Consider the following 24,145-nt stretch of genomic DNA (forward strand, 5'->3'; position numbering starts at 1 on the left):
GCAGGCAAAGGATGTATTTGAATTTCTCATCTTTTATAGAGATGTTGTAATTTATCGTTCTCGGGAAACCCTAAGCCTCACATCCCACTTTCCTTTGACAGCACTTGCTCCATACATGACAAGCAGTCTTTTGGACAAGGTTCTATCTGAATTTTGTGCCTAAAATACTAGTCAACACACGTGTGTGCACACGAAAGTAGGACAATCCCACTTCCCTCATTCTCTCCTGTCTTCTCTCCCCCTCTCCCTCTCGCTTTAGGATTTTTAGGTATTTCATTCAAATCCTTAGTAGCTCTCATCGGTGTCAAAAGTCATACAGCTATTGCAGTGCTAAAAATATATATCCTTATGACTTAGATAAGTTATATATTTTTAAACTGAACAAGTGGGCCACAGAGCTAAAATTACCCTGGGAAATCACCATAATACCCACCCAGTAAATAATCAGTGAATGAATGGCTAAATGTCCTGCCACCCACTCCTGAGCTAGCCGCAGGCAGCCTCACTCTACCACAGAGATCTGACCGTGGAGAACGCTGCCTTTGGGTGGGCAGGTCAAGTTCGTGGTGTTTGGGTGCACAACATCCTCTCACCTGCATGCCTTCTTGACCTGAGATCCCAATCCCAACGTCTGCCACTTGTATCATGCTAACATCATTGGCACCGTCACCTTTGTGAAACAGAAGGAAAGGTGAGAAACATATGAGGAGCAAAGAAAAACTGCCAACTGTGCAAATCAACAGTGGCCACTCAAACAAACAAACAAATCCTTCAAAGCTTATCCCATGTCTCCAAGTTGCCTGGAAGCTAGCCAAGCACAGATGCAATGCGGCATCCCACCGCCATCAGGAAGAATTCCATACTCCACACTACCTTAAAGTCCTTCATGCTACAGCCCCTACCCGGACTGACCTCCCCTTTCTCTATGTGTCACTCGTTCTACTTTCAATTTTCCAGATATACCCTACTCCTTCCAGCCCTGCACGTGCAGTTTCTCTATTCTTATAACACTGTCCTCATCACCCCTGCCCCACCTTGCTAGATTTCAAGGGCTCTTGTGCTCAGCTTAGATAATCACTTCCTCCGGGAAGTCCTTCTCATGTTCCTTTTAGAGTCAATGCCCCTTCCTTAGGCTCCAAGCACCACCCTACGAATCTCTATCATATCTAGCATGGTATTAAGCTTGCTATAGATTTCTTTGTCTTCCCAACACATTGGAAGCTTCTTTAGAGGAGGTATTACATTCCTGCTGGTAATGAACATCTGTTGTTCCCAACTGCCCAGCAACCTTAACTTGTTTTCTGGTAATAGTATCCTGATTTTCCTTGGGAACTCTGAGTCCATGAGTCTCTGAGCCCAAACCACCAGATTTGGGATGGGCAACTGACTCAGGCCTGGACAATTACCATTGCCTGTTCCCTGGCCTCAGTGGTTGGTTCAGAGATGGGCACGTGATTCAGCTGAATTGATAGAATTGACATGTCCAGGGCTCTAGCCTCAGGAACAGATGGATCCAGGGGCTTGAACAATTCACTCATTTATATGCTCATTCAATAAGATAGTTGAACAAAATTTCACCCTAATCCTGATACTTTATTCCAGCAACTTGAGAAGAGGTGCTATCTTTTCTCTCAGGTTGCTAATAGGATAAGATATAAAGGTGGGAATTTTCAGTAGCTGTACCAACACCCTGAGGGGAGATGCTACCTGAGACTGAAAATAATCCAGGTGGAAACAGAGACTATAAGAGATGGCTGAGTTCATCTTGCTAATGTCTGAACTTTGGAGTGTCTCAGAGCTTAATCTCACCCTGTTCCTCTTCTCCACTTACACTCATTTTTTTGGTAATCTCCTTGATAATACTACCGGGGCTTTAAATATCACCACTAGACTTACAATTCCCAAATTTATGTCTCTAGCCAATTCCTCATTGCTAAATTCCAGACTTTATCTCCAGCTGCCTACTTGACATCACTGTTTAGACATCTGATGGATTTCTCAAACTTAACATGTATAAAACCCAACTCCTGCTTCCCCGACTCCATCTCAGTAAATGGCAGCTCCGTCCCTCTGTTCTCGAGACAAAACCTTGACGTCCCCCTTGACCCCTTCTATTATATAACATATCCAATCCGTCAGCAGATATCAGCAGCTCTTTCTTCAAACCATGTCCATTATCTTACCACATCCCACCACCTCCTCTGCTCCTACCTGCGCTCGAGCCACAATCATCTTTTCCCTGAGTTATTTCAATAGCTGCTCAACTGGTCTCCTTCCTTATGTCCTTACAACCCAGTGGCTCCTCTCAACACAGCAGCCAATGTGATCCTTTTCAACTTAAGGCAGCTCACGTCCCTCCTCTGCTCAAATTCCTCCTGTGGCTCTCTGTCTCTTCAGATAAAAGCCAAAATTCCTAATGGCCTCCAAGACTCTACAGGACCTGGTCGCCTGCCACCTCTCTGTCCTTCACTAACCTGCAGAAAACTCCTCCCTTTGCTCAACCTACTTTGGGTTTGAACACACCAAGCATGGTCCATTGTCTTCTCTGCCAGGAATGTTTTCCCCCCACCCAGATCTCCTATGGCTCCCTTATCATTTCCTTCAAGTCTTTGCTTACACACAACTTTATCAGTAAGACTGTCTCTGAAAAATCTATTTAAAATAGAAGTCCCTTCTGCCTCCCCCAATGCTCTGCATCACCTGACTTTGCTTTATTTTTTTCAATAGCATTGGTCACTATCTGATATCTTATATTTTTATACCTTTTTTTTTTTTTTCCACTTTTTACTGCATTACCCTCCTCCTATACGTAAGTTCCTTAAGGAAAGGTACTTTGTCAGTTTTGTACACTCTTGTATCTCCACTGCCTAGAAAAATGCCTGGTACATAGAAGGCACTCAATAAATAGCGGTTGAATGAATAAACAAATGAACTGTTCATATTCTTGAATTTAACTTTCTCGAAGGCAGAACTCATGAATTTCTCAGGTCTCCGATTCAGTACATTACCCTCCTTAACCCAGATGATTTGGGGATCTGACATGTACCACAGAGTCCTATTATATTGTTCTCCATGTCACATCTCTACCACCTGGTTCATAAGAGGAGGCCAAATAGGTGATGGAGGGGAAAGGGGAGGGAGTGAGGGGACGGAGGAGAAAGAAGGGAGGAAAGGGGAGGGAAAGTGGGGGAGGAAAAGGACAGACCGAGAGAAGGGCAAACGTGGACAGAAGAAAGGACAGATAGAAGGATCAGCCTCTGGTGTGACATGAAAGTGAGAAGTGCAGGGCTGGGTTCCACTTCCACTCACCGATGGCCAAAGTCATCACCCGGAGATGGCTTCGAACCAGTTTTACCACTTCACTCTTCTGCAGGGGCGTGGCTCGGCAGCAGACCACAGCATGGCAGCGAGCAGCCAGCTCCAGGAACCGCCTCTGCAGACTCTCCTGCAGGGCAAACTCCAGGGTCCTCCCGTTGATAATGAGTCCAGCTCGCAGCCCTGAGTCCGGGGGCGCGGGAGGCTGGTGTAAAGCCTCACTCGATGCTTGCTCTGGAGAAGCTGGATTTTTCTTCTGGAGTTCTTTCAAGATCGTGTCCATCAGCATCTCACAGGCATTCTTGAAACGAGAGGCAAAGACAGTTAGCCTTGGGGCTCCCCTGCTGGCCACATCCAGCTATATTTATCATTGCTATTCTTTAACATTTGCTTCATCAAGTCAACCCCAGGGAGTGAATAATCGGTTACTTTCCAAGACCTCACAGCTCTTCCACAGAGACTTCTGTGTGTATATGGGGACAGGATAAAAGGATGGGGTGCATCTCACTTCTAACTGTACAACTAAGAAGTAGTTTGAGAATTTCTTTATTTGTGCAATTTACCTTCTCAAACCATGAATCTCAAGAGCCCTTCGGTCTCATTCTCTCATTTACTACCTGCTTGACTTTAAGCAAATTAATATAACCTCTGAGCCTCAACTTTCTCATGAGAAAAATTCAAACGTCTACATTATAATTCATTGTGAGGAATAAGTGAAATAATATTGGGTTAGCCAAAAAGTTCGTTCGGGTTTTGCATGTCTTGGAAAAACCCAAACGAACTTTTGAGCCAACCCAATACATGCACAGCTCCTAGTGTAAAGCATGACACAGCAGAATTTAAAACAGTAATAGTTATTTTTCTCTCCTTTTTTTTGTTGTTGTTGTTGTCTTTTTGCGGTACGCGGGCCTCTCTCTGTTGTGGCCTCTCCCGTTGCGGAGCACAGGCTCTGGACGCGCAGGCTCAGCGGGCATGGCTCACAGACCCAGCCGATCCGCGGCATGTGGGATCTTCCCGGACCGGGGCACGAACCCACGTCCCCTGCATCGGCAGGTGGACTCTCAACCACTGCGCCACCAGGGAAGCCCTATTTTTCTCTTCTTTGATTCAACACATTCACTCACTTACTATTTATTGAGAAGCTACTGTGTATTTGAAAAAATTCTAGGTGCTGGGGATACATCAATGAACCAGAAATCCCCACCCTCACCGAGTTAACATTCTGGTCTTATCCCATTTGGTGTGCATACATCCCTCCACTCTCCTCATCCCACGCTTGTTAGGAAGCTCTTTGAAGACAGACAGCGCTTTTAATTTACTTTTGAAATCTTCCTAATGCCTAAAAGAGGGTCACATTAAGCACCCAATAAATATTCATTAGATGAATTCTACTCAAGAACATGAACAATAAACTTATACAGAAATTATGGTATCAAATGACCACTAAGGACAGAGGCAAACAAAATCCTGGAACGGTGCATTTAAGTTTATACACTAAGCCTGAAATAGTTTATTCACGAAAGAGCCCCTCACACTCAGAGGCCATTTACTCTTATTTCAAATGCTACTTTATCAAGCATTTCTCAACCCAAAGCAAAATAAGATGGGAGGTAGGTATGAATATGTAGGCACACAGACACAACAAATACTTAACAACCACATAAACTATAAACAAGAGATTCAACTTCAAAATGGAGCTGCCTGGCAACCTTTACCACGAGAATAAATCTGATCCCATACACCTCAAAAGCCCCCATGGAAAAGTATACAAAGATGAATCAAAGATGCTCAGCATAGGCTCAGTATAGAATAGTAAAAATATATTTTTAAAAACCTTCCAAACTTTGGTTAAATGGTATATTTAGAAGGTAACATACCCTGCAGTCACTGAAAATCAAGACCTCTATTAACATGACATGATGGTTAAGATATCTGTTAAGTGAAAAAATATAGCCATAATACTATACAACCGTATAAATACAGTCTGTATAGCATTCATACGCTCATACTGCAGAGTGCAGTCTGACTGGATGCCCTTCAAGATATGAATGTCAATTACCTGGTTTTACGACTGTAGATTGATTCTAGATATTTTCATTCTCTTATTTGAGTACAAAAATGTGTAGTTGTATAAATTAACTATATTTTCATTATAGAAAAAATATACATACACACATATAGACAATCTTCATTATTTGCAGATTCCGTATTTGCAAATTCACCTACTTGCTAAAATTTACCTGTAATCCTACGATAAAGGTGCTTTCTTGGTCATGTGTGGACACGCGCAGAGTGACCGAAGATTTGAGGCATGCAACACACACCTTTCCAGCTGAAGCTGAGTGAGGTGATGACTTAGGTCAGCTCCCACACTGTAAACAAGTGCCCTTTTCACTCTCTGTCTGGTGACACATTTTTTGCAGTTTTGTGCTTTTTGATGGTGATTTCACTGTTTAAAAATGGCCCTAACTGTAGCCCTTTCATGCTGTCTAGTGTTCCTATGTACAGGAACGCTGTGATGTGCCTTATGTAGAAAACGTGTGTTAGACAAACTCCGTTCAAGCCTGAGTTATATCCTGTTAGAGACAAACTTCGTTCAAGCCTGAGTTATATGCTGTTGGTCATGGGTTCAATGTTAATGAATCAACTATATATGTATAAAATTACATATATATAATATGTATAAAATTATATATATGATTATATATAATATATACAAAATTATATATGTAATATATATGATTATATACATAATATATATGATTATATCTATATATATATATAAAATAAGGTGTCTTTAAAAAGAAACATACATGAAAACAAAGTTATGTATTGATTGGTTGATGAAAGTGTTCTGACCAGAGACTCACGGGAACCTAATCCTTTATTTCCCATAGGGGCAATGGTTCAGTTTTTACTACTTCAGTATTTCAGCAACTTTATAGAACTTAACTCCATGAATAACGTATTTACACAGATAAACAGATATAAGTTATGTAATATGTAACATAATGCCAAAAGCATGCTTGACAAGTAATCAGCTGTGGTGCTTAGGTGATTCACAACCTTTTGGAGTCTCAGGCTATAAGATGGGGATCATTGTATCTGCTCTACTAGTTATAATGGTCAAATGAGATCATGTATGAAAAAGGCTTTTACAGATTCTAAGAAACAAGAATACGAAGAGTTACTATCTCGGAAGAAAATCTGAAATGAAATGAAAATAAAACTGAAAAAGTTAAATGATGAATCCTGAAAGGGAGTAAATAATCCAGGATATGAGTCTATTAAAAAAAGAATCGAAATTTATGAGAACAGAAATTATGTAAGGTTTGTAAGTGGCTACACATTTACCATAACCTAATTTGCAAATTTAGGAACCAAAGTTGATGGAAACCTGTAAAGTTGAGGTACTACACTATAGATATGATTGGACAATCCATCGGTTGCCAGGTGGCCCACTTAAAATGTCACAGGAGCAATGTCCCTCGCTAAATGACAAATTGGGCTCATGACTTTCAATTCCATTTTTAACTCTTAGCATCTGAGGCGTGGAGAGTGGGAAAAAGAGAAAATAATACAGCGACTGAGCCCCTACTATGTGCTTGGGATTTTATATGCATCGACTTGAGTCATTATAGAACTCAATTAAATTATGTTCACTCACTGTGTTCCGTTTAGTTATCTGAAAAATTGAGGTGAAATACCTACTGATAGCAAAAAAATCTTTTGTATTTAGAACAGTCCACAGTGGATATTCTATAAAGACTTGAGTTGGTAGTTTTAAATACCTTTAACCATAAATTGTATATTTATAAATAAATTTCATAATACTAATGATTTTACTGCTCACAAAAATTGGCATAGTCAAAACTGAACACAAATGATTTATTACTTTTACTTTTAAAAGTTCATTGAACCCCTTTCATCTGCCAGGCACCACATTAAACAGTTTATATTTTCCCATTTAATGCCCACAACATCCCTGTGAAACAGACATTACTCTCACATTACAGGTAAGAAAATGACTCAGGAGGGTACCTCGCCAAGGTCACATACCTGGTCACTGGCAGGCTAAGCATTTGAATCCGGGTCTTACCAGACTTAGGGCACTTCCATTTTAGTGACTAAAATGACCAAGCATTTTCTTGTGCTCACTCCCCAACTGAAACTGGGATCTGCCTGGTGGCTATGCTTGTGGGTCCCTGGGCCACTGTCAACTGCCAAGGAGAACTCACTCCGTGTTGAATAAGGAAAATTCTCTTTCCTCAGAATGTACCATCTAGTTGGGTATTGACTGAGGCCTGACCATAAAAACATGGCTAACCAAACGTGGCAGCCTGTGACCAAGACCCAAGATGTGATCCAGGTGAGAAGCTCCAGAGGATTTCTGAGGCAGGTTGCTATGACAGAGTGGATGTGACTGATAAAAGTATGACAACTGAGGAAGGAAGGAGGAAGGTTTTCCAAGCAAATTAAACAGTATGCACAAATCTTAGTATCACTATAACTAGGAATCTTCTGAAAAAAATAAAATGCCTGTTTAATTGATTAGAACATTTGTATTAGAGATTAGTGGCAGGGGTGGAGGGAAGAAGGGGTATTAGAAAAATAGGCTGAGTCCAAATCTCTTAAATTCCTTCTCCTCAAAAAAAGGAGAAAAAAAATCCAAAAACCCTTTTTTCCCTGCCCTTAAACAGTTCTTCCAACTTTTGATATTCTCAGGTGCACTAGCTAAGATTAACCACTAGAGGGCAGGATTATCCGCTGAGCCTAATTTTAGAATTACCAGGAAAATACTTATTCACCTGACTCCAACCGAAATCATTACTTCTCCTCACCTTGAAAGGGGGGTAGATTTCTGTCCCAGAGCTTGACATATTTTGTCATCATGGTCTAAATCTTGTCAAATCAGTGATAATTCAATATGGGGGGCGAGGGAGAGGCAAATAAAAAGGAAATTTTCTTTCAGGGTCTTTATTCGGCAATGATTCCTTTGAATCATGATATTTTCCAAGACTTTAGAAGAACTAAACAAGCTAGGTTGCTGGATAGGAGCACTAGTTATCAAGGAGCTAATGGTTATTGGTTTTTTTTCTCCTTATAGCCATCACATCACAAGTATTCCGTTGGCTTTGAAAACACAAAAAGACTGGCTTGATGTCAGTAAACATACTTTACTCTCAGTATTGAGGATGAAAAGCTTGTCCTCTGGCTCCAGTAGTTTGCACGCATAAGCAATATTGACAGCTGTCTCCTGTTTGTCTCCTGTCAGCATCCAGATCTTGATTCCGGCTTTGTGAAGGGCTTCTATAGACTCGGGGACCCCCTCCTGCAGACGGTCTTCAACGCCAGTAGCACCTAAAAAATAACCAAAATGCAACAGGGCTTTTAAGAAACACAAAAGCCAGCTGAAGCTCATCTAAACTATAATTGAACCCTATCTGTTAGCCGACCCAATCCTGAACCACACAAAAGGTTCTAGTAGCTTCAAGGGGTCCAAATGAAGCGTGAAGACTCAGACCAAAATCATATACAAAGTAATATTTTGGGAAGAAAGCCTTCGCAATCAATGAATGAGTTTATCAAATTTACTTTCTCTTCTTTTGGCTAGCTTGCTTCTCTGTAAATTGAGGGGGTTTCATTCAATTACTTATATATCCTTACTCTTCAATTTTATGATTCCATGATACTCCCGAGGGTAAGGGTAGGCTTTTAAAGACTGTTCTGGTCAGTAACACGTATTATCTATTTTTAATGCTCTTTCATATTATAAGTCCATAATCCCCTTTTCTGTAACAATTGAGGCTATGTTTTAGAATTCAGAAGTTTTGCAGATTTTTAAAAGGTAAGAGGATATATGTATCATATTTTATAGTATCTGGTAATCAAGCGTATTAGTATTTTTTAGCAAAACTTACAAATTACAACATTCACACTAATTAGGATAATAAAGACTTTAAATTGTCTTATCGAATCAGGCCTGATTTTGCTGCTAAATGAGTTTTGGCACTAAACTCACAAAGCAGTTTTGAGTTTGGAACTGCAGATGAGGAAATGTGAATCTGTACCACTCACACTGTCACGGAGAAATGACTCAGGAGGAAGATCATTACTTTACTGGCTAGAGACCAAGTTAGATCATTGTTTTTTCTCTGAAGCAGAGGAACAGAGCTCAGAGACCGGTGTTTTGGTGTGTTAGTACTCTAAGGCTGTGTTCCTCAACCTTGGCTGCCTCTTAGAACTACTTGGGGAGCTTTGAAAAATTCAATATGGCCACACCACACATCAGACCAATTGAAACAGAATCCCTGAGCAGGCATCGGTATTTTTTAAAGTGCTCCAGGTGATTTTAAGATGCAGCTCTATCTGAGACAAGAGGTGTCAGGTGTGCAACTTTTAGTTGAAACCAGGAAGTAAGAGAAGAGAGACAAGTTTCATTAGCCCGGTTGCAGGCACAGATAAAGAATAGGGGCCCTGGAGTGAGGTAGATCTGAGCTCCTCCCCAGCTCTGCCAGCCACTAGCACGTGACTCTGAACAAGTCATTAAACTGCTCTGTGCTCCAAGTTTCTTCTAAATAAAATAGAGATTTGTTGTGCAGATTCAAAAAGACAACACATATTAAATACCTTATCCAATGGCTGGCAAGAAACTTTAGCTTTCCTCTCTTGAGCCAGGGTATTTAATTGGCTTTGTATTCTACGTTAAAGCATTGAATTTTTAAATGATCTTAAGGATGACTAGCCTGCCACAAATGAAGTCTAAGTTCACTGCAGTGGAAAGTGGACTGGAAAAGATTGGAAGCAGGGTAGAAGTCAAACTGGACAGGGTGGGCAGAACCACATGTATCTATTAGATCAAAGTGAAAAAAAGCCACTGGTGAATAACTAATTTACAGACATCAAGTGTTTTTGAAAATTCCCCCTTCAGACAATACCTACCAAGTAAAGTTAGTTTGTTCTCCAACCTCATGGCAGATTCAAGTAGTAATTCTTCCCTGTTGTCAATGCTGGTTTCAGCTAAAAAATGATGTCTCAGCCACTCTGCATATTCAGTGTCACTCATGACCTATGAGGGGGAAAAAAAGCTATGAGGCAGGCCATGTGATGAGCCTATGGTATTTCCTTCTCTGGGTTCACTCAGGCCAGGTCCAAATCCTCACACTACCCAGTCACAAACTTACCGAGCTCTGTGATCAGACTAGTGTAACACTGAGGACGGATAGACCCTGTAGCTCAGGATCTCTGGGAAATTCTAGGCACCATATAAGATGAAAGTAGGTTAATCAGTTAAACCAGGGAGTATGCAGTTGGGAGAAAGGAGCCACTTGAAAGTTAAATTCAGGGTTATTCTAATGGTGCAGTTGAAAAAGTGGTGTCCAGTACTCAATTTCAGGTATTATATAGCTAGCAGCACCTTTGATTTCTTTTGATGGTTGGTTTATAGGGTGAGTTATGTGTAAAGGTTAAAAGAAAAAGGAGGCCAAATGGGTGAAGCAAGGAAGTTCTCTTCCAAACAAAAAATTAAGTGGAATTCCTGGAGAAGGAACCAATGATACATCTTCCCTTGTCTTCAGGTTGCTGTAATGGGAGAAATCTACTTTCAGTTCTTATAAAGCAGCATGCAGTAGAGGGGGTGAGGCAATTTCTCTATCTACTCATTCTTGCCCACAAGGTAGTTTGATTTGGGAGAATCTGACATCTATTGGGCTACATTTTTATCAGGGCAGGATCATTCCACTGACGCAGAAGGTCTGTTTTGATCTTGAATTCTTCTTACAACTGTGTATGAGGCAGGCTTTTGATTCTCCATGCAGCTGGTTGACTAAGTGCCTCAGAGTCTACACCAGATCCCACTTTCCCTAAGGCAGTTCCCGAGAACTAGAATTTGGAGAAGAAATGAGAGATGCCTACATTGGCCTCAGGTCCTAGCTATAGTCTCCAATTCGGTTCTCCCAGGAGCTCTATTGTTTGGGTACTACTGGACAGCCATTAAAGCATTGATACTTTGATCTACATGTATCTCTCAATCTTCTCTACCAGCCAGAGCCCAGAAGGAAGGAGAGAAAATTGATACTTTGGCTTCTAACACAGCAAAAATTAACTGTAGAGCTCAGAGCCAGGGAGGGAAAAGACAACAGAACGGGTAGAAGGTAGTTATGCAGAAGAGGGGGAGAGGTGGCAAGAGTAGCCTCCTTGGTTCTTCTCCAATATTTCCCCTATGTGGGCTGATCTGATTGTTCTCTGTTTCTTTTCCTTCAACGTTCATCATAGCTCTGTTATATCTTGACAACAGACTCCCTTCCCTCCCCCATAAGCACATCCTTCTCTTGCACTAGCCCTTACCAGACTCTCCTTCTCCACCCTAAGTAGACTTCCGCACCTTCTCCTGCCGCTGCTCTACTCTGAAACAATGAGTTAGCTGAGTCTGTACTGAAGGAAGAAACCCTATCTAGGTGTGCAGCTGGGGATGCGGTTGTGGCCACGGCTGTAGGGATGGGGCTGGAGACGTCTTGGCTTATCAATGAGGGAGGGTAATATAAGGGTGTAAGGCCTTGCATATAGCCTCATTACAGCTGAGCAGCTTGACTTGGTCAATAACTAAGCCGTACCCCACTGGCCGAGTGGCACAAAAAACTTGACCAATTCACTCTTAAAAGGCTTCGTATCTCTGTTTCTCCCATGCCCCCAGGGGTGGTTCTGGTAGTAACACCCCTCAAATCACTTCTTGGAGCTCTGTCTTCTTATTACTTAAATTTTTATCTAGAAAGGATACACTATGTCCCAGGATTATTCTCAATAGAGAATGATAAAAACTGAGATAATATTTAGGAAATTTACCTGGATTTACAGATAAAGACTTATGAGCCCACCAGGAAAAAATATCAAGAACTTATAAGTGGAAAATTAAGGCCAGTCTCCAGCCTCATTCTTTTCAAAGCACATTTAATGCTGTAAGATAGAGGAATGATATTTGCAAGGTACTCAGAGAAGGAGAGTAGGATCCAGGGATGTTTATTCCCAGTCATACTGCATACTCCATACAAAAGCACTCGGATATATTGAAACATGGGAGAACTCAGACAATATAACTTTCAGGCATCTTTCTGGCAAAATACTTTGAGAACAAACTACAACCAACCAATATATAAGGAATAAAGAAGCGATATGAAAATAGAGCCCAGTGGCCCAAAAACTTTTCCCGATGCTTGGATCAGGGTTTGATATGCGCTCGTTTTCGTTAAATGATAGTGGAGCTAGGAAGGAAGGAAGCCAGCCTATGGGCACACGGAGCAGCCTTACCCTCTTTGCTACACACAGAGTGCGCAGGCCCCGCTTGGTGTAGGCATCCAGGTGCTGCTGGGTTTTCTCCCTTAACATCGTCTGTTGTTTTTCCAGACCTGGTCCATCTAAAATAATTAACACACGTGTTCCCACCAGTTTGCCCAATGACATATTTTTTTTAAAACAATGGTAACTTAACCCACAACAAACAAAAGGTCTTGGAGTTCTGAATCCCAAATGTGCATTTATAAAAAGGACCCCTCAGAATAAATCTTTCCCTTGTCTCTTTTTCCCTGGGGAGAGAAAAGTACCAAGAACTTAATACAAACACCATTCCCACACCATCGATAACGACTGTCACAATGATTATAAGGATGGTGGCTGTCATTTACTGAGCATTTACCATTTTCTAGTCTCTGGTCAGAGGCGCGGCTTATACTGCATATAGTATATCATTAAACCTCTCAGGAACCTATAAAGGAGGTACCATAATCCCCACCTATTGAAGGCAAAGGACAGTTAGGTAACTTTATCAAGACATGGCTACTGTCAGAATCCAGATTTGAACCCTGTCCATGTAACCCCAAAACTTCGGTGCTTTCTCACCAGATCCTAGGCAGCTTCCCCTTCACTTCACCAAGGGTGACGGATCCCTACAGATCTGCTTGTTTGCCTTTATAAATCCCTTGAGAATGGCCCTTCAATCTCCAAGCCCTTCCTATCACTTCCCTCTCAGTCCTGTATGAACCCACCTGGGGAAGCCACTGAAAGCAACTCCATGATCACAGAATCAGCGCCTTTTGTATACACCACGACTTGGTTGGAAATGGGGTGCCGGACCACAACGGACATTCTTTTTCTTACTGAGTCGAAGGGCAGGATGTGTAGGACTTGAAATGTTAATGGTCCCAAAGCAGCAAAGTCCACCATGACCTGCTCTGGGGTCCGGGACTGCAGAGTGCACTGGTAAGCCCGGGCGGCATATACTAAGGCCGCTTCATCCGGGCTCTCAGCCTCATAACACAGGCTGCAGGCCAAGGGCTGTCCAGGGAGGGATTCCACCTTGCCATTTGTGACATCCACATTGCTGTCTTGCTTCTCAGTTTCTATGGGACAAGCTGAGTTACCAGAGCCCTGGGGACTCTTGCTTGTCTGGGAGATCTCTTCCTCCACAGGTGAAGCTGGTTTCATTCGACTAAAGAGAGATAGTCTGCTCACAAAGGCATTTGGGACCCCAGAGGATGGCTCTTTCCCACTGGCAAGAGATGGTGAATTTGATCTTCGGACAGACAGTCTCTGGAAGAGGCTTTTAATCTCTTCCAAAGACTTAATGGGCATTGCATGCAGAGAAGAGAGTCCAATCTAGGAAAGATAATATGGGAAGGTCTCGATAATACAGTCAAAGGCAGCTGACAACAACTGTGAGGTCAAACTGGGGGAAAAAAGGAGATATGAAGAGTTACCACTCCCTCACATAGCAGCCTGCTTCATACTTACAACTGCCGCAGGAAACGTTATTAAAATAAAAATAGCCATGATGAAAAAGATGCACTAATGTTGATGGCATTGTGAATTTCAAAACCACTTAGGAAGAAAACTGATAGCAAAAGACATAAAATGCTACGTTGCTAGCAGTGGACATACATATAGCAAATTCCCTAATGAAATAACTTAAACTATAAAAAATTAATAATCTTTATTATATGCATCCTAGCAATAACAATTTAAAAATTACAAGCAAGTATTTAATAATAGCAAATTAGAAACATCTTAAAATGTTACATAACATTTAAAGGTCAAGTTTATAAAGATTACAGGGCACTACTGAAAAAGCTAAAAAAAATAGTATTAAAAAACAGTATAAAAACAAATGTATCATAATACACAGTTAAAACACTGGAAGAAAGTAAATCGAAAGATTAACAAAATGTACTTTTTTTCTTTTATTTTCCAGGTTCTAAAAAAGGTTGTTAATATGACCTTTTAAGCAAAGTAGGCCAATAAACAAAGTAGCTCACAGAAGAATTATCGGCATCATAATAGGAATTCAAATTTCTATTTTTATAGAACTTTTTCTTGTTCATAGCCTCATTTCTTCTAGATCTTAACTCTTATCAGTGATTAAATTTAGAATTTAATAACTAATTGGGATGACCAATTAATTGAATGCTAAAATTTTCTCATTTAGAAATGCCCAAGGCATTAAAGAATTTTCTCCTAATAAGTATTAATTTTATGATAGTTTGAGGGACTCATGCTGGTCAATTTTCAAACTTACTGGCAACTCAAAAATGAAAAGTGAAACGCAACCACAGATGACGTTTCTGTACTCCACATGAATTCTGATTAACTCTTTATTCATTGCCTTTCTGTCACTACCTTAAAATATGAGGCTTAGGCTCTTACATGCCTAGAGATTCAGGCTACAGAATATTATATTCTTTGAGGATAAGGCAACTATATTTCTTAAACAGAAAACACCAAAAGATGTCTATATTGGAAACAGATGTATATGAAAAAGTGTTACATGGGGAGAAAAACAGAACATCCAGTGAGTTATCCTCTAACTATGTAAGTTTTCAAAGAGCAAATTTCTAGTTGAAATCTTATAAAAATACAGTTTCTGATCAAATGAAAGCTTAATGGGAAGTAAAACATTTTTATGTTAAAACTGACCACCTCTGAAGTCGCCAAGAGAAAATGATCTAACAGAAAATTAAAATTTAACTGGGTTGTGCTACAAATTGAATTTTAAATAGATGTATGCAAAAGGGGAGAGAGTTATATTCAAGGAAGAGAGCACAGCAAGCGGTAAATCACCAGTCTCTAAAACAAGTTTTTCTTCTTAATTGAAAATGAATTTTCCATGGATGCTAAGCTACAAAGAGACTTTAAAAATCCAGCTTGTGTGGGAACTGCAGAGCCTTGGTATATTATAGATGTATTGGATTTTAGAGCGATTGAGTTTACATTACCCAACTGGTACATGAAAAGGGACATTATCATTAAACATGATAATGAATCTAATACTTTATGTTTTGCTTGATGCAGTGCATATGTTGGAGGTTTTAGAAGTTCCACAGAAAGCTTCAAATTTGGTAAGCAAACTAAAGCAAAATGAACAGGGTCACATTTTCCAAGAACTGTTCTCATCAGCTATCCTCCTAGAGGCAAAATAGTATAGTAGCTCTGAGCCACACTTCCTGGGTTCAATCCTATGTCTCCCACAAACTGGTCCTGTGACCCTGGGCAAGTTACTTAAGCTCACCTGTAAAATGGGGAACAGTAGAGTAACAGCACCTAACTCATGGGGCTGTTGGGAGGATTAAACATATTAGTACCAGTAAATCACTTAGAACATCATAAGTTCAGAGTACAGATTAAGTAATGTATAAATATTACCTGCTACTATTGTTAATTACGATCCACATAATAAGACGACATAACAAGTACACTTAAACCCAAAATTCTCTTCTGGAAGGTGACCCTTGTTTGCATGAGAGACTTACCTTTTGCCGTGGTTGGTTAGGAGCAGAAACCACTACTGTGTTACAAATTGCCAAAGCAATAAAGAAGTCGATGATGTACAGAGTCTCCAGTGGTGGATCTGGGATAGTCTCATCCAGTGGGGTAAAAAGCTGAGGTGTAATCTGACTAAACTTGTCCAAAAGCCTGGTGTCTGGTACCACATCTGTTTCCTGAAGATCCAAAAAGACAAAGCGTTGTTACAATAAGTACCTAAAAAAACGAGTTTTAAATCTACGTGAGCTTTTCTAAACAGAATCTGTGAAGCATGAGACAGTAAACTTTATTCTTCTAAAAAAGATTTAATGGACATGGTGTCATGGGAGGTGAGAATAGGGAAATAAAAGAGAAAAAAATTAAATGGAAAATTCAGAATGCATAATATGAATGGAGACTACCTTGACTATTAACTCAAAGTAAGCAAGAGAAGAACAATGTCTTTCACCAAAAACTAGCTGAGTTTTCTTATTTTGAAACACACAGGGCAGAGCTATATTTTATTGTGTCTAGGATTCTACTCTGGGCATATATTCATCCCACAGCAACTGATGAATATCAATTCTTCTAAAAGTGAGGGCGTTATTCATACTATGTTATTTTAACAAAATATCTTACAGCTCAAATCACTACTATTGTTAAAACCAACCCTCCGAAATAAAATTACTATAAGCACGCTAACAGAATTCATCAGTATTTCCTGGTAACATGCTACAAGACACTAATATCCAAGGGTCCCTCTAAGAGATTTCTGATCATCAAATATTTTTGGCAACTGTGCCCTATGCCCCTCTCTTTTGTACAATTCCTTTTACAAATTGGCTTTAAGAAGTTTGCTTACTGGGGAAAAATACTTCATTTTGTTAAACACGGTACTTCTCATTCTTATTTAGAAGTACTAGTTTTAATGAAAGAATGTTGTACTAGAAATCTGTAGTATGCAGTCAACTGCTTTACAAATTTTTCAGATGAGTCAAAAAAGGGGCCCTCTCCTCTGAATCAGGTTTTCACAAAAGTGCCACTGTATTCTAGAGGAGTCCTGACTGCAGAAAAGCCAGGAGAGGTGACAGAGAGAACAGAGTAAAATATGGAGATGTGTGATATTAGATTCAGAGTGACCGTGGCTTGCATTTTACGCTTAGGAGTTTGGTGAGATTTAGCACAGCCTCAATAAGAAAAGAGCACAGGCTGGGAATCACATGGGTTTGGGTTCAGGTCCTAGACCCACTGCATACCCTCTAGGGGCCTAAGGCTGCTTACTTAACCCTCTGAGCTTCATTTTCCCTCTTCTGAATAATGGTAAAAAGTACACCTATCTCACAGGGTGGCTGTATAAAGTAAATGAGAGAATGAGTGACATGAGACCAGCACAACAGAAACCCAAATAATTTAATGCTCCTTCTCCTTCTCAAACGATACACTCACCTTCAGGCAGGTTGCCAGGCTAACAATGGGTTTCAAAGGTCCCAGTTTTCTGCTGTCACAAGGCATTCTTAAATTTCTATCTAAAAACAGCATCTCTTGCTCCGTGATATTTGACTTAGCAAAATTTGAACCCTGTTGCAGTTTGATGGAGTTCGTAAGCACTTGTAATCTGATGGCCGTTCATTAACGAGTTGGCCACATTTCCTCCCGAGTCTCACACATAGTAACACTGAGCCAGTGCCTGTGCTGGGCCCTCAGTGACTCAGAGAACCATCCTTTCCTTGAGGACCCCCTTGCCAAAGTCAGCAGAAGAGAGTGGCAACATCTGAGACTTCTTTCTCACTCGATACTCAGGAACCTTGTTGCATAGGATTAATGAAGGTCTATGATGATACTGTTATCTAGTGAGTGTGACAGACGCCATGGGTTGGAGCAATATTTCCAGAGGCACCCTTCTCAGAATGTTTATGCGAATTAAGCAAAACCCCAAAGAGTTCCATACTGAAATAAACTTAAGAAATGTTTAAACAGTGCTTTATTGTAGCACTTCTCAGAGCGTTTAATGGGTACCAGGAATCTCCAAGAAGAGGCTAGTATGTGCAGGTCTCCCTAATTTTATTTTTTAGGGACGTTTGTTCTTTGGAACATGATTAGGATTGAGTTACGGACCTTAGAAGCAAACAGTGATTTCATTGTGCCAATGATCTCCTCATTGACTAATAACCGGCTTCAGAACATAAGGACTCCACTGCATTTTGAAGTTACTCTAAGGCTAATGAAGATTTGTAACTTCCGTCTTTGTGACAAAGACATAAGTCAATCTAATAAGTCATTTGGGGAATTTAAGAACCTGTGCTGTGATCATGAGAATAAAAGAGATCCTGGAGCTGACCAAAGCTGGGGCTCTGGTCAGCAAAACTGTGTTTATAAAAAGTACTGTCAAAATAAATGTGAGAAACTCCGGACCATACAAGACCCTAGAAGCATCATAAAATAATATAAAGAAGAGCCCAGAAGATTTAAGGAAAGATACATGTCAAAATGAAACTGCAGGAACAGAATGTTCTTCCACTTTAGTTGCTGTCTCTAAAATAAGTTAATCCCTAGTGACTAAGATATTTAGTTGCTGAATTGAGGAGAAAGTATAGTGTTATCACATGCAATTCTTATCTGTAAGATTATATCACAGGTGTTTTTACGTAAGATCCAAATTTTCCTCATGGAGACCTTCTATTACAAAATTGACTTTTGCTCTTTTTTTTCTATGATGGCTAGATCCTACCTTCTCTGAACTCTGATTACTCCAAGAACCAGGCCCAAACCATCCAGCTTTAAATGATTCCATGCATATGTACTCTCCCCACAGGGTGTGTAAGTTCCTCTAAAGGAAGGACCATATCTTATACATTTCTGTACATTTTTTTAAATTGAAGAACAGTTTATTTACAATGTTTCAGATGTACAGCAAAGTGATTCAGTTGTATCTATATCTATTCTTTTTCAAATTCTTTTCCATTATAGGTTATTATAAGATATTGAATATAGTTCCCTGTGCTATACAGTAAATCCTTGTTGCTTATATATTTTATGTATAGTAGTTTGTATCTGTTAATCCCATACTCCTAATTTAACTTTCTCCCCTTTCTTCTTCCATAACCATAAGTTTGTTTTCTGTCTGTGAGTCTATTTTTGTTTTGTAAATAAATTCATTTGTATCATTTTTTTAGATTCCACATATAAGTGATATCACGTGATATTTCTCTTTCTTTGAGTTACTTCACTTAGTATGATAATCTCTATGTCCATCCACATTGCTGCAAATGGCACTATTTCATTCTTTGTTATGACTGAACATTTCTTGTAGATTTTTGGATCCCTAACTCAGTAACTGGTACTTGGATAAGCCATAAAATGTTATTGCTGTACATTACTATCAGACACTTGCTGGTTTTATATTCCATAAAGAAGGGGGTGGAGAAACAGATTGAAAAGATGTTACTCCTTAGAAAGCAAATACATAAACCCCTCCCACTGGACCTCAAACAGACATTTTTTTAATGCAGAGAAAATGTGTACTCCTAACTAGGGAATACAGAACACAGTGTGGACAGCTTCCCATAATTGAACTAAGCCTTATCTATTTCATGGTGGGAGTCCAACAACTTTGTCCTCATTTTAGATAACACCTGGCTACTTGAAATTTTAGATTTACCCCCATGATTCACATTATGCTTTCCTACCAGCTTGCAGATTTCACATTCACCTTTCTTTCTTCCTCTCTCCCTCCCTTCCCCCACTCTCCTTTCTTTCTTTTTTCACCCTATATAAGTCCAAATTAAACAAGCAAATGTTGGCCAAGACTTCTCTTTGCCATCTCATAGTGTCTGCCAAAGCTTTTGGGTAGCCTTACTCTATACTGAATGTTAAGTTTGTTTTAAAATTGAGTGATTAGGATGCATTTTAATTGTTTATGCGAAATCTAAAATGTCCACGGTTTAACAATGGACAAAGATACTCCACGTGGGAGATCAAGTTGACCAAGCTCTAATACTGTGCCCTACTCCCCACCTAGCTCCACCTGTACCTGAGGGTTTCATTTCATTTCCCACTGCCACCCTCACTTTAAATATAGACACAAATGCCTTCTCCTTCTGATTCCTAAATACCACAGACCTGAAGAAAAAAGACAAAGGTCAATAACTGCACATGGACAGCTCCTCCTCCACACGACATCCTCCCCAGTTCTGTGGTTCTGAGCCTTTGCACATGCTACACCCTGTCTGCCCCAAGTGCTTTTCCTTCCTTTTCTACTGTGTAACCCCCTACTCATTAGTCTAATCATAAGTTACATTTTATCGCTTTTTTGCAGCCTTTCTGGATATCTTCTCACCCTTGTAGAGTTGATCATTCCCTTCTTTGTGCCCTCACTATACTCTGAATTAACTACCATTACTGCATCTTTAATACAGGGTTATCTTTATTTACTTATATGTCTGCTTCCTCTACCTAGAACAAAGCTGAAGGCTGGGGGCATGTTTTATTCATTTATATCCCTGGTCTAGTATTATGCCATTGTCTTCCATTAGTCCATTAATTAATTCACTCCTTTTATAAACATTTATTGTTGATCTATGGTGTCAGGCACTCCTCAAAGAAAGAGGGGTGCACAGAAGAGATGGGATCCCGGGTATGTGGAACTCACATTCTAGGTAGGGGAAGCACTAACCTCTAAACATATAAGTAAATTGCTTCTAGATTGAGACAAGAGTGGGAGGGATGGAATGTACTTTGGATTGCGTGGTAGCTAAGATTTACTGAGGAGGTGACGTCTGAGCTGAGACCTCAGTGAAAAACAAAGAAAGAAACAGACATATAAAGATCTAAGAGGATAACACTCCAGGTAGAATGAATAGCATGCTTGCTGAATGAAAACTTCTAGAGGATTAAAGAAGCATAAAAACACTGACTTAGGGGCTTCCCTGGTGGCGCAGTGGTTGGGAGTCCGTCTAAAATAAATTTAAAAAAAAAAAACAAAAAACAAAAAAAACACTGACTTAGAAAGTTAAGGTTTCTATTTCTAAAATAGGTCACATGAACCCGGGACTCATGGTCCTCAATGACATTCTAACTCCCAAGGCCGGCGTACCTTGGCCAGCACCCTGACCTCAGATCCTCACTCTCTGACTCTCACCTTACCTCCCCCATGAAGGGCGCCATCTTCCAACCTTCCACTTCTGGACATCACAGCTCTCAGTGTGCTCTCAAGCTGGTGTTCTCAACCTGGGCTCCATGGATGGACTTTTAGAATCATATGCACAGTTTTTACGGATGCTAATTTTTCAGGTCAAAGGATCTATAGCTTTCTCAAAATAATCATTAGTCTCCAAGAAGGATAGAATCGGCTTGTCTAGAATAAGAGTGAGAGATGGTCTCATAATTCAAGGAAGACCTCTTTATTCTATATGTAAGGGTGTAGTATTGAAAACACAAAACAGAACAGCAATCCCAGAGCATCTATATAATCAGCATGACACACGGCATTGGAGTACAGGGCAAGTGAAAACATGAACTGAATGGGAAGACTGAGCCTGTTGAGCAGTTTCATATAACCACCTTCACGATACCTTATTGAGAGTGGACATGCGAGGCACTGACCTCAGATGCCGGGGATTCAAGATGATTTAAGTCCTTGCTCTCAAGGAGCAAGGTCTATGTCAGAGGCAGAAATAAGGCCAATGTCATGAGGACTAAGGGGCTGAAGGGCAGGAGGGACTGTGTAAACAGAACTTAGAAGCTGAGAAAAGACAGTCTGAGAAATCTTCAGGAGAAATGATATTTAAAGAAGGAAGTATTTCATCAGATCTGGTAGACAGAGGTAGGCAGTGAGGGGAGAATAAGTTTTAGATGGGAAATGGTACAAAAACCATAATGACTTTAACCTAGGAGACAGTCCTTTGTTCCAGGAAGAGAGGCTGAATCAGGAAACCGCGAGGGAGACCATGGCACAGTCCCACCTGGTTGCTAATACCCTTGACTTCCAACCAAACATGAGTCACTATGTGGTTAACTTCAGGTGGGTGGGAAATAAAAGATCAGCAGGGCTTCCCTGGTGGCGCAGTGGTTGAGAGTCCGCCTGCCGATGCAGGGGACACGGCTTCGTGCCCCGGTCCGGGAAGATCCCACATGCCGCGGAGCAGCTAGGCCCGTGAGCCATGGCCGCTGAGCCTGCGCGTCCGGAGCCTGTGCTCCGCGACGGGAGAGGACACAGCAGTGAGAGGCCCGCGTACCGCAAAAACAAAAACAAAAAAAACAAAAAAAAAAGATCAGCAGAGGAATGGGCAAAATTGATAAAATAGAAGAAAACAGATACCTATTTCTGATACAGCCTGAAAATCAGTACAGAGAAGAGGTGGTGTGCATTCTCCCCCAACCCTTTTTTTTTCAGAAATTGGAGAAAAATTAAGTCCAGATGTTTGGAATAGCTTGACATATGGCAATGATAGAATGTAACAGGTATGATATCCTTAGAGCCACAGAAATGCACAGGATGAATTGCAGTGAAATGATCTTCCTAGTTGCTGAAATTGTACATTTGGTGGAACTTTGAAAAGAGCCAGATTCCCCTCAAGGCCTTTCCAGGACGAATGAGAGCCCTGGGGTCTATTCAGATCATATCTCTACTATGAAATTCTATATAAATTCAATGGAGAAACACAAAGTTTCCCCAAAGCTGTTTCTTTCTTGTTATGTAACTTATTTCAGAGGTCACCAACTGCTTACCAGTCTCATAGCTGGGGAATCTTCATCTTGGTTAACACAAGGGTTAATGAAATGTGGAAGGCAGTTGAAATTTTATAGAATTTTAAGCATAGCAAAACTTTTGATTTCTAATTCTTTCACACGAGTATTTTTCCTCTTTCCCATCTTCCACATGGTCCTTCTTCTATGTTTTCCCCTCAGGACTCAAGAACACACCCTGTTGAGCTCTGATATAGAAATATTAGAAAATGACCTTCTCAGGACTAGGAATGGGGAAGAGAGCACAGATTTGGTGGATCTGGGGGAAGACTGCAAAGCGATAAAAAGGCCTTGGAGGATACCAAAAGGCTTTTGAATTTCCCTATCAGTTAGACATACTTACCTGTCTATAGATACCTCTGTGGTAGTTTTGCTGGTTCTGAAAGTGAGCCATGATCCTTAAACCAAGGCTACTTTCTCCGGGCTATCAACCCTGACCAGAAACATTATGTTTTTTTCTGAAATGATATACTATCTCTCAACACTGAATTATCTCCAAAATTAGGACATTGTGAGTGTGTGGCAGTCACACGGAGCTGCACTTATGCAGTCTCCTCTCAGATAGAAAAGACAACAGCGTTTGGCTCTATTATAATTACAAGGATATTCTTTCATTATTAACCGTGGACAGACAAGATTCACGTCATGCATTCACACTTACAATGGGGCTACTGAAAGCAGCCTGTCTGGAATGAGGGACTTCACTGGCTCCACCTCCTAGAGCAAAACAGCTCCCAGTAAGATGATTTGAGGATATACTTCCTAAAGGTCCACTGCGAACCATCCTGCAGCTGGGGGCCCTTGGTTTCGCCATATTGCTGAGGGAGCCACTGGGAGTGTCAGCAGAATCGTCATCTTCAGAGGCAGCTTCCTGATAGGACTCTAGCCTCTTGGCTGAGGGATAAAAATCACACTGGGTCATTCCCTGAGAGGAAACTCTCGCAGGCTGAGTATGTCAGGCACTTACTTAAACAGCTATTTCACACCATCTCCTCCCATTTTAAACCTGGCCTCCAAACTCCTCCAATACTGAGTGAATGGACTTACATCATTGAGAAAGGTAGAATCAATCAGAGAGGAACTCCCTTCTCTCCCCATTGTCAAATCTACCAACCTATCTGCATCTGTACCCAAACTCTCTGCCCTCCCTCATACTACTACGGATGAAGTTTCAAACGCCAAACCCTTCACTGTGAACTGCATGCCCTTCTCAAGCGCTTCACTCTTAACAACTCTCCCCTCTTTTACTTTCACAGTCTCTCAACTAGTCTCATGGCTTTCTGTATCTCTCCACGGACAC

The 24,145-nt window shown here is 40.7% G+C and overlaps 1 protein-coding gene across 2 annotated transcripts in view; it reads right to left on the reverse strand.

Annotated features, from left to right (window-relative positions):
- ATP10D (ATPase phospholipid transporting 10D (putative)) overlaps positions 1–24,145 on the reverse strand; it is a 115,435-nt gene that overhangs the window by 20,358 nt on the left and 70,932 nt on the right. For both annotated transcript variants that reach the window (XM_024731670.1, XM_024731671.1), the window contains exons 10-17: positions 23,507–23,739; positions 16,110–16,298; positions 13,353–13,962; positions 12,619–12,725; positions 10,258–10,384; positions 8,492–8,676; positions 3,310–3,616; positions 594–670 (exon numbers count right to left, since the gene is read on the reverse strand). In XM_024731670.1, the coding sequence (XP_024587438.1) occupies positions 594–670; positions 3,310–3,616; positions 8,492–8,676; positions 10,258–10,384; positions 12,619–12,725; positions 13,353–13,962; positions 16,110–16,298; positions 23,507–23,739 (1,835 nt within the window). The remainder of the gene's footprint in view (positions 1–593; positions 671–3,309; positions 3,617–8,491; positions 8,677–10,257; positions 10,385–12,618; positions 12,726–13,352; positions 13,963–16,109; positions 16,299–23,506; positions 23,740–24,145) is intronic.

Source organism: Neophocaena asiaeorientalis, unplaced genomic scaffold, assembly GCF_003031525.2.
Source record: "Neophocaena asiaeorientalis asiaeorientalis breed wild unplaced genomic scaffold, Neophocaena_asiaeorientalis_V1.1 scaffold39, whole genome shotgun sequence".
Classification (NCBI taxonomy): Eukaryota; Metazoa; Chordata; class Mammalia; order Artiodactyla; family Phocoenidae; genus Neophocaena; species Neophocaena asiaeorientalis.